At 41.4% G+C, this 17892-nt stretch overlaps 1 protein-coding gene across 2 annotated transcripts in view; it reads right to left on the bottom strand.

The window, feature by feature from the left end:
- Nucleotides 1–17892, bottom strand: part of LOC139539035 (parathyroid hormone 2 receptor-like) — an 88259-nt gene that overhangs the window by 4985 nt on the left and 65382 nt on the right. For both annotated transcript variants that reach the window (XM_071341719.1, XM_071341720.1), the window contains exons 10-12: nucleotides 10702–10796; nucleotides 9161–9299; nucleotides 2770–2811 (exon numbers count right to left, since the gene is read on the bottom strand). In XM_071341719.1, the coding sequence (XP_071197820.1) occupies nucleotides 2770–2811; nucleotides 9161–9299; nucleotides 10702–10796 (276 nt within the window). The remainder of the gene's footprint in view (nucleotides 1–2769; nucleotides 2812–9160; nucleotides 9300–10701; nucleotides 10797–17892) is intronic.

Raw genomic sequence — 17892 nt, 5'->3', positions numbered from 1 at the left:
TTGTCTTACAATAACGTTATACTATGCTAATATATTCGATTATTTTATGTCGAACACTTTCATTATGTGATCTTGCAGACATTGATTCAGCTTTGATCTAACTTTATTAAAAGAGTGCCATTTGCCAGAGTAGCCTGTTCTCTACTAGCCGAGCAGAAGCTTCGGGACCTTTAGCTATCGGGAAGAAGGTCCAGAAAAGTCAAATCCGCAGCCACTCCATACCAAAACAAATCCCCACTTGGTCTGCTTCTCACTGTATTTTTCGCGGGGTCAGATTTTGGGGTGGAGTCAAGCCTCTCACTTCGCTTCACTTCCTGTCTGCCTACACCCACCACAGTGGTAGTAGTTAGTATTGGTCACAGTCACACACTCATTAGTTGCTAACTTTCTACAAAGATTATATAAACTCAGCAACAAAAAAAAACATCCCTTTTTTAGGACCCTGTCTTTCAAAGATAATTCGTAGAAATCCGAATAACTTCACAGATCTTCATTGTAAAGGGTTTAAACACTGTTTCCCATGCTTGTTCAATGAACCACAAACAATTAACGAACATGCACCTGTGGAACGGTCGTTAAGACACTAACAGCTTACAGACGGTAGGCAATTAAGGTCACAGTTATGAAATCTTAGGACACTAAAGAGGCCTTTCTACTGACTCTGAAAAACACCAAAAGAAAGATGCCCAGGGTCCCTGCTCATCTGTGTGAACGTGCCTTAGGCATGCTGCAAGGAGGCATGAGGACTGCAGATGTGGCCAGGGCAATAAATTGCAATGTCCGTAATGTGAGACGCCTAAGACAGCGCTACAGGGAGACAGGACGGACAGCTGATCGTCCTCGCAGTGGCAGAGCATGTGTAACAACACTTGCACAGGATTGGTACATCCGGACATCACACCTGCGGGACAGGTACAGGATGGCAACAACAACTGCCCGAGTTACACCAGGAACAGACAATCCCTCCATCAGTGCTCAGACTGTCCGCAATAGGCTGAGAGAGGCTGGACTGAGGGCTTGTAGGCCTGTTGTTAGGCAGGTCCTCACCAGACATCACCGGCAACAGCGTCGCCTATGGGCACGGACCCACCGTCTCTGGACCAGACAGGACAGGCAAAAAGTGCTCTTCTCTGACGAGTCACGGTTTTGTCTCACCGGGGGTGATGGTCGGATTTGCGTTTATCGTCGAAGGAATGAGCATTACACCGAGGCCTGTACTCTGGAGTGGGATTGATTTGGAGGTGGAGGGTCCGTCATGGTCTGGGGCAGTGTGTCACAGCATCATCGGACTGGCAATCTCAACGCTGTGAGTTACAGGGAAGACATCCTCCTCCCTCATGTGGTACCCTTCCTGCAGGCTCATCCTGACATGACCCTCCAGCATGACAATGCCACCAGCCATTCTGCTCATGCTGTGCATGATTTCCCGCAAGACAGGAATGTCAGTGTTCTGCCATGGCCAGCGAAGAGCCCGGATCTCAATCCCATTGAGCATGTCTGGGACCTGTTGGCTCGGAGGGTGAGGGCTAGGGCCATTTCCCCCAGAAATGTCTGGGAACTTGCAGGTGCCTTGGTGGAAGAGTGGGGTAACATCTCATAGCAAGAACTAGCAAATCTGGTGCAGTCCATGAAGAGGAGTTGCACTGCAGTAATTAATGCAGCTGGTGGCCACACCAGATACTGACTGTTACTTTTGACTGCTACTTTGTTCAGGGACACATTCATCTATTTATGTTAGTCACATGTCTGTGGAACTTAGTTTATGTCTCAAATCTTGTTATGTTCATCCAAATATTTACACATGTTAAGTTTGCTGAAAATAAACTCAGTTGACACTGAGAGGACGTTTATTTTTTTGCTGAGTTTATATACTGACAAGATACAGGACTCAATGCTTAAACAATGGGAATAAATGTTTGCAAAGGCAGAGGGCAGGCGGGAGCAGACAAGAACAGTGTCATGCCCTGACCTTAGAGATCCTTTTTATGTCTCTATTTTGGTTTGCTCAGGGCGTGAGTTGGGGTGAAAACATTCTATGTTTTCTGTTCTATGTTTTCTATTTCTATGTGTTTGGCCGGGTGTGGTTCTCAATCAGAGGCAGCTGTCTATCGTTGTCTCTGATTGAGAACCATACTTAGGTAGCCTTTTCCCACCTGTGTTTTGTGGGTAGTTGTTTTCTGTCTGTGTCTGTACCAGACATAACTGTTTCATTTCGTTTCATTCTCTTTGTTATTTTGTTTTAGTGTTCTGTTTTTAATAAATTAACATGAACACTTACCACGCTGTGCTTTGGCCCGATGATTCCTCATCTTCAGACGACGATCGTTACAAACAGGCACAACTCGGATATAACGTTGTTTTTCTCAAAAGTTGCCGCAATGGCATGTGTGTCCACATATATCAGTACATTCGTAACAACCTAAACATTTCAAAATGTATATTTTTTCAAATAACTCTCAAGTAGAAAATGAGCACTACAATTTTATGTTGACCAAATTCGACACTTTCCCATTGACCTTCATACAAAATGCTTTAGGCGCCGATGACGTGGACAACGATTAAGGCAGTCCCTCGCACCTCTCTGATTCAGAGGTGTTGGGTTAAATGCGGAAGACTCATTTCAGTTGAATACATTCAGTTGTACAACTTCCCTTTCCCTTTATTTTCGAACAGACAGATTTTGGGGCAGATTCAGCCCTCTTGCTTAGCCTCTTCCTCTCTGGTTGAAGTTAGACAACTTACAGAGAGTGTAGAATCATCCACACTCACCTCTCCATTGCAGTAGCAGTAGATGATGGATACAAAGAAGCCCTGGAAGAGACAGAAGAGTTGAGAACCAGTGTAATAGAAAAGAGGAGTTTATTTTTGTGTTGCAGATGCTATTCAATTCCAATTCATACTCTAAAGCAGTGGAAGGTTTATAGCATTGCAAAAACTTTGTCAATCTGGTGACATATCCCAGGGGGAAAAAGTACAGATTGTAGTTTATTAATGGTTTAAAAAGGCTTCTAAAGTTTGTAATTTCCACATTAAAACATCAGACTTGATTTATCCTAACAAAAAATATATCAACCCCAACAAAAATGTTCATTAATTATAATCCACATAATAATTAACATTTCCTTTTGATGCAGGATAATTTCCATTCTGTAGCAAACTGGCTCAAATTAAGATCCTACATCTGTACCCTTCTCTCCTTCATTCTCTGTCTCTTCAACGTAACACATATTTACTGATATGGCTTATGAATGTATGTTTTGATATAACTCATATTCATTTTTCAACCTTTATTCCTCAAATCATTATTACTCTATATGAAAAGGTCATGCATTGATTGGCATCACTTCTGCTATATCTTACAGACCATTATATCTGTTCTTCTCTCTCAAATATTCCCCTTTCATCCACTCCTGCCTGTCTTTGTGCAAGCAGCAGCACCCTGTTGCGCTATGGAAAGGTTGCAGATCTATGGTGCTGACTCTCTTTGACTGAGCTAAATCAGGCATGTGACTAGACATGGTGTTGTTCTCACTCTTTTATCATATCACCTCCTTCAGCTGGCAAACAAAGATACACAATGAGTCAAACTGTCATATTATTCAGTGATGGTGACTCATGTGTTCACGCAAAAAAGTGGAGATGTAAACTTTGTACATAAAACACATAGCTATAATGTTTGTATGAAAATGATCCCCACTATACACTGTGCTATATGAAGAATAATGCCTTGGGGGAATACAGCTATGATGTACATGTAGAAACTGAATAATGCCTTGGGGGAATACAGCTATGATGTACATGTAGAAACTGAATAATGCCTTGGGGGAATACAGCTATGATGTACATGTAGAAACTGAATAATGCCTTGGGGGAATACAGATATGATGTACATGTAGAAACTGAATAATGCCTTGGGGGAATACAGCTATGATGTACATGTAGAAACTGAATAATGCCTTGGAGGAATACAACCATGATGTACATGTAGAAACTGAATAATGCCTTGGGGGAATACAGCTATGATGTACATGTAGAAACTGAATAATGCCTTGGAGGAATACAGCTATGATGTACATGTAGAAACTGAATAATGCCTTGGAGGAATACAACCATGATGTACATGTAGAAACTGAATAATGCCTTGGGGGAATACAACCATGATGTACATGTAGAAACTGAATAATGCCTTGGGGGAATACAACCATGATGTACATGTAGAAACTGAATAATGCCTTGGAGGAATACAACCATGATGTACGTGCAGAAACAGACAGAATATGAAGGAATTCCTTTTGCTAACTGGAGACAACGGGAGGCAAACACATTACAAAACGCATTTGAAACAAACGTGGAAACACAAACCATGAGGAAAGCTGTTATCCTCTGGGTAATTCCATAGAAAGACAACTAAACAACACAGATGAAAGTTCGATACATTACAACCACTATTGTAGTCAACACAGTGATACATTTTGCGTGGCTAGTCAAACTTCGTAAGAAAAATCTTTGTTATTTCTGTCAGAACAACTATTAAAGTGACAACAAAGAGTCTAAGATACGATGAGCAGCTTATAAGAGGTTTCTGATAGGCCAGCTGTCAGTCAGAGTAGCTCTTTTGAACAACAGTTGGTTGTCTCTATAATTATCCCCTTTAATCAATCAATTCAAAATCATAAAAATCTGATTTGAAGCTGAAATGTTATATTAGTAGAATGATAATAAATTGTTTGGTGGTGATCTACTAACACGGTGTCCTACACACTATTACACTGTCTGGCTCAGCTGTGATCAACTGACTTTAAACAAAAGGCTCTCATGACTGACTGAGAGTGAACATGATCTGTCACAAGCCCTTGGTCTGGAGAAGGACCTACCCTGTCTTTATTGGCCTCGGCTAGACTCGGTTAGACAGGGAGATGAAGGGAAAGTGCCAGGATGCAGGGAATCTTCCAACCTGCCTGAGGCTCAGTCTCTGAACTGTAGCAGACCCTGTCAAACCACACCAGTCTGAGTGAACTGTACAGAGTGAACGCTACAGAGCGAATTCTACAGAGCAAAGTAGCTTTCACTGCTTAACTCCTGTCCCAAAGTCTTTTTATTTGTTACTACTTTAACTTCTTGACGCTAGGGGTCAGATTAAAAAAAATAAAAAATAATAATAAATAATGTTCCCAAGGTAAACGGACTATTTCTCAGGTCCAGATCGTAGAATATGCATATAATTTACAGATTAGGATAGAAAACACTCCAAAGTTCCCAAAACTGTCAAAATATTGTCTGTGAGTATAACAAAACTGATTCTGCAGGCGAAAACCTGAGAAAATATAACCCGGAAGTGATATACAGTAATCCCTCGTTTATCGCGGGGGTTACGTTCCGAAAATGACCCGCGATAAGTGAAATCCGCGAAATAGAAAACTTTTTTTTTTTTTACAATTAGCAACTATTACATGTATACAAATACAGTGACTCACGTGTAGGCCGTTTCGTCGACATTATGGGTTTAGGAGATGTTCGAAATTACAAGATAATTTGGCCAACTTAATGTAAATTTGCCAAGCTGTTTTATGTACGTACACATAACTGCACGAGACGACAAAATGATAGCACAATTCGTAGCATGTTTTGATACAAGAAGCGGGAGTGAGTTTTTAGCGAATCAGAATGCAGAGCACAATGCACCAAAAAAAAAAAAAAAATGCATTATGAAAATCCGCGAAATAGCGAATCCGCGATAAGTGAACCGCGAAGTGGCGAGGGATCACTGTATATATTTTTTAAATCTGTGTTTCCTGGCCAGTCTTTCTTCCATTTAAAGGGGTATCAACCATATTCATTTTCCAATGGCTTCCTCAGGCTGTGACCAGGCTTTAGACATAGTTTCAGGCTTTTATTTTTAAAAATGAACAAGATTTTTCAAAAGTAGTCAGGTGTCCTCTGAATAGTTCCTGCGCGCGAGAGGGGAGCTCTCCATTTTCCTTTTCTCTCTTATTGAATAGGTTATGGTCCAGTTGAAATATTATCGATTATGTTTGTTAAAAACAACCTGAGGATTGATTATAAAAAACTTTTGACATGTTTCTACGACCATTACGGATACTTTTTGGAATGTTCGTCGAACGGAACGAGGCTGTAGTTTTCTCAACATAACGCGCAACCCAAATGGCGTTTTTTTGTTATAAAATTAATATTTATCGAACAAAAATAACATTTATTGTGTAACTGGGAGTCTCGTGAGTGCAAACATCCGAAGATTATCAAAGGTAAGCGATTAATTTGATTGCTTTTCTGACTTTCGTGACCATGCTAATTTGGGGCTAGCTGTTGTAGCATTGATTGATACACTCAGAAAAACTTGGATTTCTTTCTCTGTAAAGCATATTTTCAAAATCTGACACGATAGGTGGATTAACAACAAGCTAAGCTGTGTTTTGGTATATTTCACTTGTGATTGCATGATTATAAATATTTTTAGTAATATTTTTGAATTTGGCGCCCTGCAATTCAGCGGTTGTTTAGGGAAATTATCCCGTAATCGGGATCTGTGCGCAGAAAGGTTAAAGTTTTATTTTAAAACTGGATCCTACTTCATTTCATTGAATACTGTTTTATCAGCTTTTACAGACACTTTCAATTTTGAGGCGTGAGAGAGTTCTCATGTGGAATTCAAATTGTGTACGTCCCCTCCCCCCCAAAAACCTCATTCAATTTAACGATTTGGCTTCAACGGGTGGGGTACCTCTTTCAGAATATAGTGGCTTATTCTGCCACATCAGTTAATTCATTAGGAAAACAGCATAGAACACAGTTATAAAGGTAATGATGGGTTACATGCACTAACCTTGATTTTACTAACTATTATGAGCTAGGCCTACCGAACATAGTAAACACCATCCCTTTACAGTGGATACTGTTTGTTATCTATGCTGTACATCCGGGCTGCCCAACCCTCTTCCTGGAGATCTACTGTCCTGTAAGTTTTCAGTCCAACCCTAATTTAGCATATCTGATTCAGCTAGTTAAGGTCTTGTTGAGCAGCTAATTAGTAGAATCAGGTGTGTTAAATTAGGGTTGGACTGAAAACCCACAGGATGGTAGATCTCCAGGAAGAGGGTTGGACTGAAAACCAAAAGGACGGCAGATCTCCAGGAAGAGGATTGGACTGTAAACCCACAGGACGGTAGATCTCCAGGAAGAGGGTTGGACTGAAAACCCAAAAGGACGGTAGATCTCCAGGAAGTTGGTTGGACTGAAAACCCACAGGACGGTAGATCTCCAGGAAGAGGGTTGGACTGAACACCCACAGGACAGTAGATCTCCAGGAAGTTGGTTGGACTGAAAACCCACAGGACGGTAGATCTCCAGGAAGAGGGTTGGACTAAAAACCAAAAGGATGACAGATCTCCAGGAAGAGGGTTGGACTGAAAACCCAAAAGGACGGTAGATCTCCAGGAAGTTGGTTGGACTGAAAACCCACAGGACGGTAGATCTCCAGGAAGAGGGTTGGACTAAAAACCAAAAGGATGACAGATCTCCAGGAAGAGGGTTGGACTGAAACCCCACAGGACGGTAGATCTCCAGGAAGAGGGTTGGACTGAAAACCCACAGGACGGTAGATCTCTAGGTAGAGGGTTGGACTGAAAACCCACAGGACGGTAGATCTCTAGGTAGAGGGTTGGACTGAAAACCCACAGGACGGTAGATCTCTAGGTAGAGGGTTGGACTGAAAACCCAGAAGACGGTAGATCTCCAGGAAGAGGGTTGGACTAAAACCCAAAAGGACGGTAGATCTCCAGGAAGTTGGTTGGACTGAAAACCCACACGACAGTAGATCTTCAGGAAGAGGGTTGGACTGAAAACCCACAGGAAGGTAGATCTCCAGGAAGAGCATTGGGCAGCCCTGCTGTACATAGTCACTTTGCAAATGACCTTGACTAACCTGTACCCCCGCACATTGACTAGGTACTGGTACCTCCTGTATAAAGCCTCGATATTGTTATGTACATTTCTTGTGTTACTTTTTGATTGATTTGATTTATAAAAAATGTAAAAAATGTAGTAAATATTTTCTTAACTTTATTTCTTGAACTGCATTGTTGGTTAAGGGCTTGTAAGTAAGCATTTCACGGTAAGGTCTACACCTGTTGTATTCAGCGCATGTGACAAATAAAATTTGATTTGATGTGAAAATAAATCAACAGTATAGTATGTGACTATGGGCTCCAAAAGAGAGTGGGACACATATGGTATTGGCACCACTGTTACAACTGATTGTATGATTCAGAGCACATTAAGAGCAGCCCTTCCCATTACCTGTGGGCCAGGGTCATTGGAAGTGTTGCTACTGGAGTGCACTATAGCAGCCTCTCTGTTATTGTTCCTAGTAGATTGCTCTCCTCTCTCCAGGGAGTAAGGGTCATCTATTGCTATCACCTTCTCAGTAGAAGGATCTCTAGTAGAGATGTTTTCTGGAGGCAAAATTTGGCTCATTTTCCAAATTTTCCTGCAGGTACTGTATCCCGGTTTAGACTGTGAGGGCCAGTTTGTGCTAAGGAGGAAGATGATAATGAGGAGGAAAATGATAATGTAGGAAGTACAGTAGCAATCAGTTGTATTGACCATCTCTCCCAAAGCTTATGTCAGAGTTTTGAATAGGCTAATAATGTCACTGGTCTGTGGAGATAGATAAAGGTAAGATTGATGAAGCAAATCGTAATTTCATTGCTTGTTTTTTTGATGGATGTTGGTGGGACTATGGCCACAAAGAGCCTAACTTCCCTCAGGTGAGAAATTATGTTTAGGGGTTAAAGTTCAAACAGTGTTGGAAAGTAAAGTTCTCCCTCAAGTTGCGAAGAAATGACTGCAGATGTAGCATCTTAATTGGATCACTCTTTTGTTGCTGAGAATGTAAAACTTGCAGTCTATTTGAGTTTTAAAAAGGCTTCTAAAGTTGGTAATTTCCGCTATGAAAATTCTATCTTGATTTGCCTTAATGAAAAATCTATCAATCCCTACAAAAATGTAAATGTAATTATAATCCACATAATAATTCACATTTCCTGTTGCTGCAGGACTATTTTCCTGCTATAGGAAACTGGCTCAAATGAAGGTTCTACATCTGTACCTCATTTTCAAAAAGATGGTATGAATAACCAGTTACCTGGAAGGAGTTGAAGAAGAGCTCGAAGTACATCCTGACCTCCCAGCTGAGGCCCTGGAAGGTGTGAGGCATCCCCACAAACACAATGTAGTGGACCCCAAACACCAGCACCAGCACCAGGGTGGACTTAGCCAACTTCCTGTGGGTACAGACACAAGCAACAGGTTGGAGAGGATCAGTTTGAGCAAGACAAGACAAGATGCTGAATCTTTATCTCATAATAGGTCGTTATTTGGGATGGAAGGTGATCAGTAATTCTGCGCAGTCAGACTTCAATGTAGTTGTTTTTGTCACACACAGAAAGACTGAAGGTCACCCGTCTTTACATCGCAGTGGATTCAGCCATGACATCGCCACTCACCAACAACTCCCTGTTTAGTAAACAGGGTTTCACATGTCACAGATGGCCATTAGTCATGCCACATTTGCAAAATTCTGCTTTCCTCGCCAAAGGGGTCTGTGGTTCTTCCCCTCAGATCTGATCTGTATTAATTATCTATCTAAACAATCTCCCGATCCATCAGTGAAAATGCCAATAAGCAACGAAACCTGCCGGTAATTATAAAGCATTTATAAATGGCCTGTAGGCAGACGTCAGAAATGGTGTAAATGGTGTGTAAATGGCACATTTAGTTAAGATGGGAGCGTGCCTCCCTCATATCTGTCATCATCATTCATGCTACAGTCCAGTGAACACGACTGACGCCCACAGCAGGGTTGACAGTCTCCTGCAGGGTAATGTTCTCCTGGTCTGTAAGGTGACTCAGACACTGGTGTGTGTGTGTGTACGAATGTGCATGTGTGTGCCTGTGTGTGTGTGTGTATGCGTTGTATAACTGTTATTAAGCCTAGCAGAGTGACGTGGGGCTTCGACCCTGGTGGAAACACTCTGGATCAGTCCCTGATGGCACTCTATTTCCATTATAGTGCACTACTTTAGACCAGAGCCCTATGGGCCGTATTCAAAAGTAGTGCACTATATAAGGAACACTAGGGGTGAGATTTGAGACGCACCCTCTGAATGAACCTCGGAAGAACTCTAACCTCCCCAACACACAGCCCTATCATTACAGAGGCTTTCAACATCCACTATGGATGTTGTTCAGTAGCATCATGGGTAATTGCAGATAGAAAATAATAGCAACTAATATGTGCTTTTGTGTATGTTTTATGGTGTTTCATCCCACTTTGGAACGATAACGAAGCAGAGGAGATTTCAGACCGAACATAAATTCTAAGCTAGTGGCAAGAGATTTCACACCCAAGACAAAATGTACACCCATATCAAGTCATTATTAAAAGGGAACATTAAAGGAAGTACAGAAGGTAACAGCACAAGAGGCAAAGCAGTCTGAATATAGTTGTGGATATAGTTTGTCTATAACCTTCTGAAATTATGAGTGCTTTTTAATCAACAGTGTTCAACTCTACAGCAGAAAAAAAGGTCAAATGCCTTACTACAGTTGACTTTCCGTGTGATCAATAGACATTCAAATAACTAGTGGGTCCTCACAGAAATCTTTTGCCATCTTTTTACCCACCTGTACTGTTTTCTTGTGTCGTATCTCCCTGCGTTGGTCTCCCTGATCTTTGTTGCCAGCACTCGCACAATGTTCACAAAAAGGATAAAATTCAGCTGAGAAGACAATTGGAAAAAATTCTAATTAGCTGAACCAGAGATAATAGACACTTGATTGCAGAGAGTACAAGCCCTCTGCTTGAAACATATTCCCTCATTTCTCTAATCTCCTCACTTCTCTAATCTCCTCTCGAATCTACCTCAAAAGCCCATCTTCTTAGCACTTAATATCTCTTTACAATCCATTGAGAGATAACATGGGCTTGACTGTCAGGGGGCATTGAAGCATGTTGATACATGATGTAGCGTTGGGTAGGTTACTTTCTAAATGTAATCAGTTACAGTTACATGTCCAAAATTGCAACCAGTAACCTGTCCATAACTGTAATCAAAATTCAGTAATGTAATCTGATTACTTTCAGTTACTTTCCCCTTAAGAGGCATAAGAAGAGGACAAAAACGATCCATAAAATGCATTTGCTGTGTCATGATGGAACAAACTTATATTTGCGCCTTATTTAAATGCTGAATTGAATGTCATTAGAAATGTTTCTTAACATATTCTTCTGCAAAAATTATTTCTGAATTAAAAAGTAATCCAAGAAGTAATCATCTAGTTTTTCGAAGGTATCTGTATTCTGATTACAATATTTTTCACTGGTAACATAACTGATTACGGTTAAGAAAAAAAGTAATCCATTACATGTAATCAGTTACTCACGAACCCTGATGATAGACCATACAGTGCCTGGACATGTGAAAACACAGGTTCTATCTACCATGGTATATCAGTGCATCAAGCAATTCAGTACAAGTACGAGTTAAAGAACTCCAAATATAATATAATAAGAGACTACAGGCTTTGAAATGGGGTTCAAGGAGGGTTCCGCGTATTGAGAGAGAATTCGATTCCAAACTCATCATTTTGCCTGACTCATATACAGAATCAGGTCATTGTTCCGTTCATGATGAATGATCGATTCTCTCAGAGGAACACCTCAGCGACAGGTGAAAATGGCATGATGAAAAGTATTAATTTTGAAACGTGTGGCAATCAGTTGAATGCCTTTTGCCTCAGTATAATTAATGAATTAGAAAAATGCAAATTGAACGTTTACGTATTTAGGCTTTCATTCTGACAGAGGGCTCTTAGAATGGGGCTCCTAATGGAACTCAACATCCATTAAACAACCTGTCACTTTGTATGAGGAAACCATGACAACATGAATACAGAATTCATTAAAACAATGACAATGAATACGGAATACATTAAAACCATGACAATGAATACAGAATAAATTAAAACCATGACAATGAATACAGAATACATTAAAACCATGAAAATATGAATATATTAAAACCACAACAATATGAATACATTAAAACCACAACAATATGAACACAAAAAAACAGTCAGTTACACAACTGAACACCTTCCGCATTTAACCCAACCCCTCTGAATCAGAGAGGTGCAGGGGCTGCCATAATTAACATCCACGTCTTCGGCGCCCGAGGCACAGTGGGTTAACTGCCTTGCTCAGGGGCAGAACGACAGATTTTTACCTTGTCAGCTCAGGGATTTGATCCAGCAACCTTTTGGTTACTGGCCCAATGCTCTAACCACTAGGCTACCTGCCACCCCATCAATATGAATGCAGAATATGTTAAAAAAAGTCTCATCTCAGAGTGATTGGTTATTGTGCCATCCATTGCAGTGGGAACAGAATTGCTATGGATGGCATTTTCATTTTGTAATCTCAACCATATCACTGAAAGACATCCCATTCATGAGGAGTAAATATGTGACTTGTGACATCTGACAAGAAAACTCTATGATAAGCTCAATGATAAGCTCAATGATAAGCTCAATGATAAGCTCTATGATAAGCTCAATGATAGGCTCAATGATATGCTCAATGATAAGCTCAATGATAAGTCTTTGACAGCCCATTCTCACAAAACCACGTCAGTCTTCAGATTCTGGAACAAGGTTTTCCAAATCCCATTCTGGAGAGCTAGCCAGTAGGTAACTGACTTTCATTCAAATATTCAACTCATCCAAATATTTTACTAAATATTCAACTAAGTCTTCTCTATGGACCATAATTAAATGAGCGTACATCTGCTGATTAGCCTAACTGCATCATTGGATGGAAATCTTACAGACCCAGACGTCTATCAAAACAGATATGATCTTACTACCAATCTCAACCTCAGAGTTCCTTCCAACCTTCTAGCCAGAGTTTCCGGGTGCATCCCAAATGGCACCCTATTTAAAAGGGAATAGGGTGCCAATTGCGACTCAACCCTCACATCTTATTCATCCCACCTAACTTATAGATTCAGATCCTCCTCAGATCCCAATGACTTCATCATACTCCTCCATATGAAATCAGTGTTATTGTACACATTCCCTCCAATTTTCTTGCGGTCTCAGACCCAAATCAGTGTAATTATACACATTCCCTCAAGGCTCTGACCCAAAAGGAACAGAGCTGAGGAGAGGAAAGCTCCTTGTTTTAAGATAGTCACTCATACCATGGAGCACTTTCACTGCTATGCGGATGACACACAGCTGTACATTTCAATGAAACATGGTGAAGCCCCAAAATTGCCCTCGCTAGAAGCCTGTGTTTCAGACATAAGGAAGTGGATGGCTGAAAACGTTCTACTTTTAAACTCGGACAAAACAGAGATGCTTGTTCTAGGTCCCAAGAAACAAAGAGATATTCTGTTAAATCTGACAATTAATCTTGATGGTTGTAAAGTCGTCTCAAATAAAACTGTGAAGGACCTCGGCGTTACTCTGGACCCTGATCTCTCTTTTGACGAATATATCAAGACTGTTTCAAGGACAGCTTTTTTCAATCTACGTAACATTGCAAAAATCAGACATTTTCTGTCCAAAAATGATGCAGAAAAATTTATCCATGCTTTTGTTACTTCTAGGTTAGACTACTGCAATGCTCTACTTTCTGGCTACCCGGATAAAGCACTAAATAAACTTCAGTTAGTGCTAAATACGGCTGCTAGAATCCTGACTAGAACCAAGAAATTTGATCATATTAGTCCAGTGCTAGCTTCCCTACACTGGCTTCCTGTTAAGGCAAGGGCTGATTTCAAAGTTTTACTGTTAACCTATAAAGCGTTACATGGGCTTGCTCCTACCTATCTTTCCGAGTTGGTCCTGCGTTACATACCTACACGTACGCTACGGTCACAAGACGCAGGCCTCCTAATTGTCCATAGAATTTCTAAGCAAACAGCTGGAGGCAGGGCTTTCTCCTATAGATCTCCATTTTTATGGAATGGTCTGCCTACCCATGTGAGAGACGCAGACTCGGTCTCAACCTTTAAGTCTTTACTGAAGACTTATCTCTTCAGTAGGTCATATGATTGAGTGTAGTCTGGCCCAGGAGTGTGAAGGTGAACGGAAAGGCTCTGGAGCAACGAACCGCCCTTGCTGTCTCTGCCTGGCCTGTTCCCCTCTCTCCACTGGGATTCTCTGCCTCTAACCCTATTACAGGGGCTGAGTCACTGGCTTACTGGTGCTCTTTCATGCCGTCCCTAGGAGGGGTGCGTCACTTGAGTGGGTTGAGTTACTGACGTGATCTTCCTGTCTGGGTTGGCGCCCCCCCTTGGTTTGTGCTGTGGTGGAGATCTTTGTTGGCTATACTCGGCCTTGTCTCAGGATGGTAAGTTGGTGGTTGAAGATATCCCTCTAGTGGTGTGGGGGCTGTGCTTTGGCAAAGTGGGTGGGGTTATATCCTTCCTGTTTGGCCCTGTCCGGGGGTATCATCGGATGGGGCCACAGTGTCTCCTGACCCCTCCTGTCTCAGCCTCCAGTATTTATGCTGCAGTAGTTTATGTGTCGGGGGCTAGGGTCAGTTGGTTATATCTGGAGTACTTCTCCTGTCTTATCCGGTGTCCTGTGTGAATTTAAGTATGCTCTCTCTAATTCTCTCCTTCTCTCTTTCTTTCTCTCTCTCGGAGGACCTGAGCCCTAGGACCATGCGTCAGGACTACCGGGCATGATGACTCCCTGCTGTCCCCAGTCCACCTGGCCTTGCTGCTGATCCAGTTTCAACTGTTCTGCCTGCGGCTATGGAACCCTGACCTGTCCACCGGACGTGCTACCTGTCCCAGACCTGCTGTTTTCAACTCTCTAGAGACCGCAGGAGCGGTAGAGATACTCTTAATGATCTATGAAAAGCCAACTGACATTTACTCCTGATTATTATTTGTGAACATTTATGAACATTTGAACATCTGGCCATGTTCTGTTATAATCTCCACCCGGCACAGCCAGAAGAGGACTGGCCACCCCTCATAGCCTGGTTCCTCTCTAGGTTTCTTCCTAGGTTTTGGCCTTTCTAGGGAGTTTTTCCTAGCCGCCGTGCTTCTACACCTGCATTGCTTGCTGTTTGGGGTTTTAGGCTGGGTTTCTGTACAGCACTTTGAGATATTAGCTGATGTACGAAGGGCTATATAAAATAAACTTGATTTGATCATTTAGCTATTTGATTTTGAATTTTAAGAAGACTTTATGTATATAAAAAATTATACATTTGGCCTTTACTACTATAGCCCATTGAAATGTACTCAATAACACATTCATAAATGGCAAAAAAGACAGTCCAAAAAATCATAAGGAGTAAGGTTTTGAAGTGTGTGTCCTACATCTAGGAGATATAAGAAAGATCAGGAAGTATTTTTGTTTTTTTGGACACATTTAACTTCTTGTTTTTGTTGGCACAAGACTACCTCCATACTTCCATTAATCTGTGTGAGTTACCTTCAGATGAGCCCCGTGACACTTGTGGGGGTCGTGACACTTGTGGGGGGGTCGTAGAGCAAAACGGAGAACACCATTGTGTTCGTGAGAGCCTTCCCTTTTTACAGGGTCATATTAGTTCAGCCTGGTCTCATAGATTAGACGTAACATAGTACATACTGTATAAATCCGGGACACTCAAATTAGTATGATATGTTACATTTGAAGTGGTTAAGACAGATGGTTATTTAAGGCAAAAACAGAAGTAGTGGCCTCCTGAGTGGCGCAGTGGTCTAATGCACTGCATCGCAGTTGCTAGCTGTGCCACTAGAGATCCTGGTTCGCGACTGGGAGACACATGGGGAGGCGCACAATTGGCCCAGCGTCGTCCGGGTTAGGAGAGGGTTTGGCAAGTCGCCAGGTGTACGGTGTTTCCTCCAACACATTGGTGCGGCTGGCTTCCGGGTTAAGAAGCAGTGTGAATTGGCTGGGTTGTGTTTCGGAGGACGCACGGCTCTCGACCTTCGCCTCTCCCGAGTCTGTACGGGATTTGTAGCGATGGGACAAGACTGTAACTACCAATTGGATACCATAAAATTGGGGATAAAGAAAAAAGACAGTAGGGTGGTTGGAAGTTCGAATCTCATCAGGGACCACTTTAGATTTTTAGACAATTTGCAACTTTTCAACTACTTTTTAGCTTCTTTGTAACTACTTAGCATGTTAGCTAACCTCTCCCCTAGCCCTAACCCTTCCGCTAACCCTAAGCTTAATCCTAACTCCTAACCCTAACCTCTAGCCTAGCTAACTTTAGCCAGCTAGCTTTCGTTAGCCACCTAGCTAAAATTCGCAACATATCATAAGTTTAGCAAATTCGGAACATATTGTAACATAACATATAATACGAATTGTAATTCATAACTTATCATATAAAATGGGTGATGGATATCCACAAATGAATACATACCATATGAAACTTAACATATCATCTTAAATGTAGTGTTTCGGATTTACATACAGAATAATACGAAATGCTCTGCGACCGAGTTGATTAGTTTGTACCCCAAAATGTTTGGACGATGTTGTTCATGAGAGTCATCTGTCCATAGTGTGGTCAAACTGTACAGGCGTTTTCGTGAGAAGACCAATTTTCCGGGTGTCTCATGGTGTGACAAACACCACTGTAGCTTGGCCACCTTCCACTGCAGATGCGGAAAGCCGACAGAGGTGGATGCCCTGGATTGAGACATAGCCCATGCAAAAATAAACTGCCAACAGGCTAGAAATGTTTTAACAGTTGTCTTTTTTTGCGTTCAATTGTGCTCCTTGAGCCACACAATAAGCTTCCATTCCCCTGTCACAAGCAGATTTATGACTGATTTAATATGAAATCATCCTGTTATGGTCAACCCATTTATGGTCAATCCTGTTACAGTCAACCCAGCACTTAATAGGCACTTACTATAATATTTTCTACTTAACCTCAAGGTGGGAAAATGTGTTTATGAAGTTGAACATGTGCTATTTATGACAGGATGTTAAAATTAGGTGAAATCAAGTTACACTTCTCAAAAGGCGCCGAATTGGTGGAACGACCCAAGATAAGTGTGCTTCCATACCAGTTGCTATCTCTCACATTTCCAGAGTTAACACACACACAAAGGCAGCTGGGGGCAGAGTTGAATATTTAATCTCAATCAAAATATTTTGACACCGTGCAATTTTCTACTATTGTCCACAACATTATCTGATTTCAGTCATGCAAGAGAAACCCATAAACAATAAGAAGCAGACATTCATACTGTCTGTCTTCCTTCAGCTTCTGAAAACTTAGCTTGGTGATGGGTCTCAGTAGGCGGGTCTGTGTGTCTAATCTTTAAAGCTCCCAAAAACCCACACGCTGAGCGGTTTCATAAAATGATGAATGCTAAAATGGGTCCCCATAAGATCTAGAGCAGGGGTCTACAACCTTTTCTAGCATGAAAGCTACTTAAAAGAAATGAAACGTCGCCAGCTGCACATTTTATTTATGTCTTTCAAATAGGCACATTATTCTCCTCTACCCTGAAACTCTTCCCCGGGTCCTTGGTATAGAAGAGATGTGTTTTCTGTCAATATACTGTACCTGGTAATATTATGGTTAATAAACAGTATTTGGCATGACAGGCCTGATAAAATTATATTTTGTATTTTCCCAAATTCTGTTTTATCAGTTTTATTTTTCCTGGTTTAGATAGTTTTTTACTCTGAATATAACAATTACTCATAAACAACTAAAATGGATGTTCTGAGTCCACGTCAAATCTTAAATCACATCACTGACAAAAAAGTAGGTCATCTGAACTAGATAATAATGAGGGAGTGGATAGACGTCGTCGG

This window comes from Salvelinus alpinus, chromosome 14 (assembly GCF_045679555.1).
Source record: "Salvelinus alpinus chromosome 14, SLU_Salpinus.1, whole genome shotgun sequence".
Taxonomy (NCBI): domain Eukaryota; kingdom Metazoa; phylum Chordata; class Actinopteri; order Salmoniformes; family Salmonidae; genus Salvelinus; species Salvelinus alpinus.
This window is presented reverse-complemented; position numbering and strand designations above follow the sequence as displayed.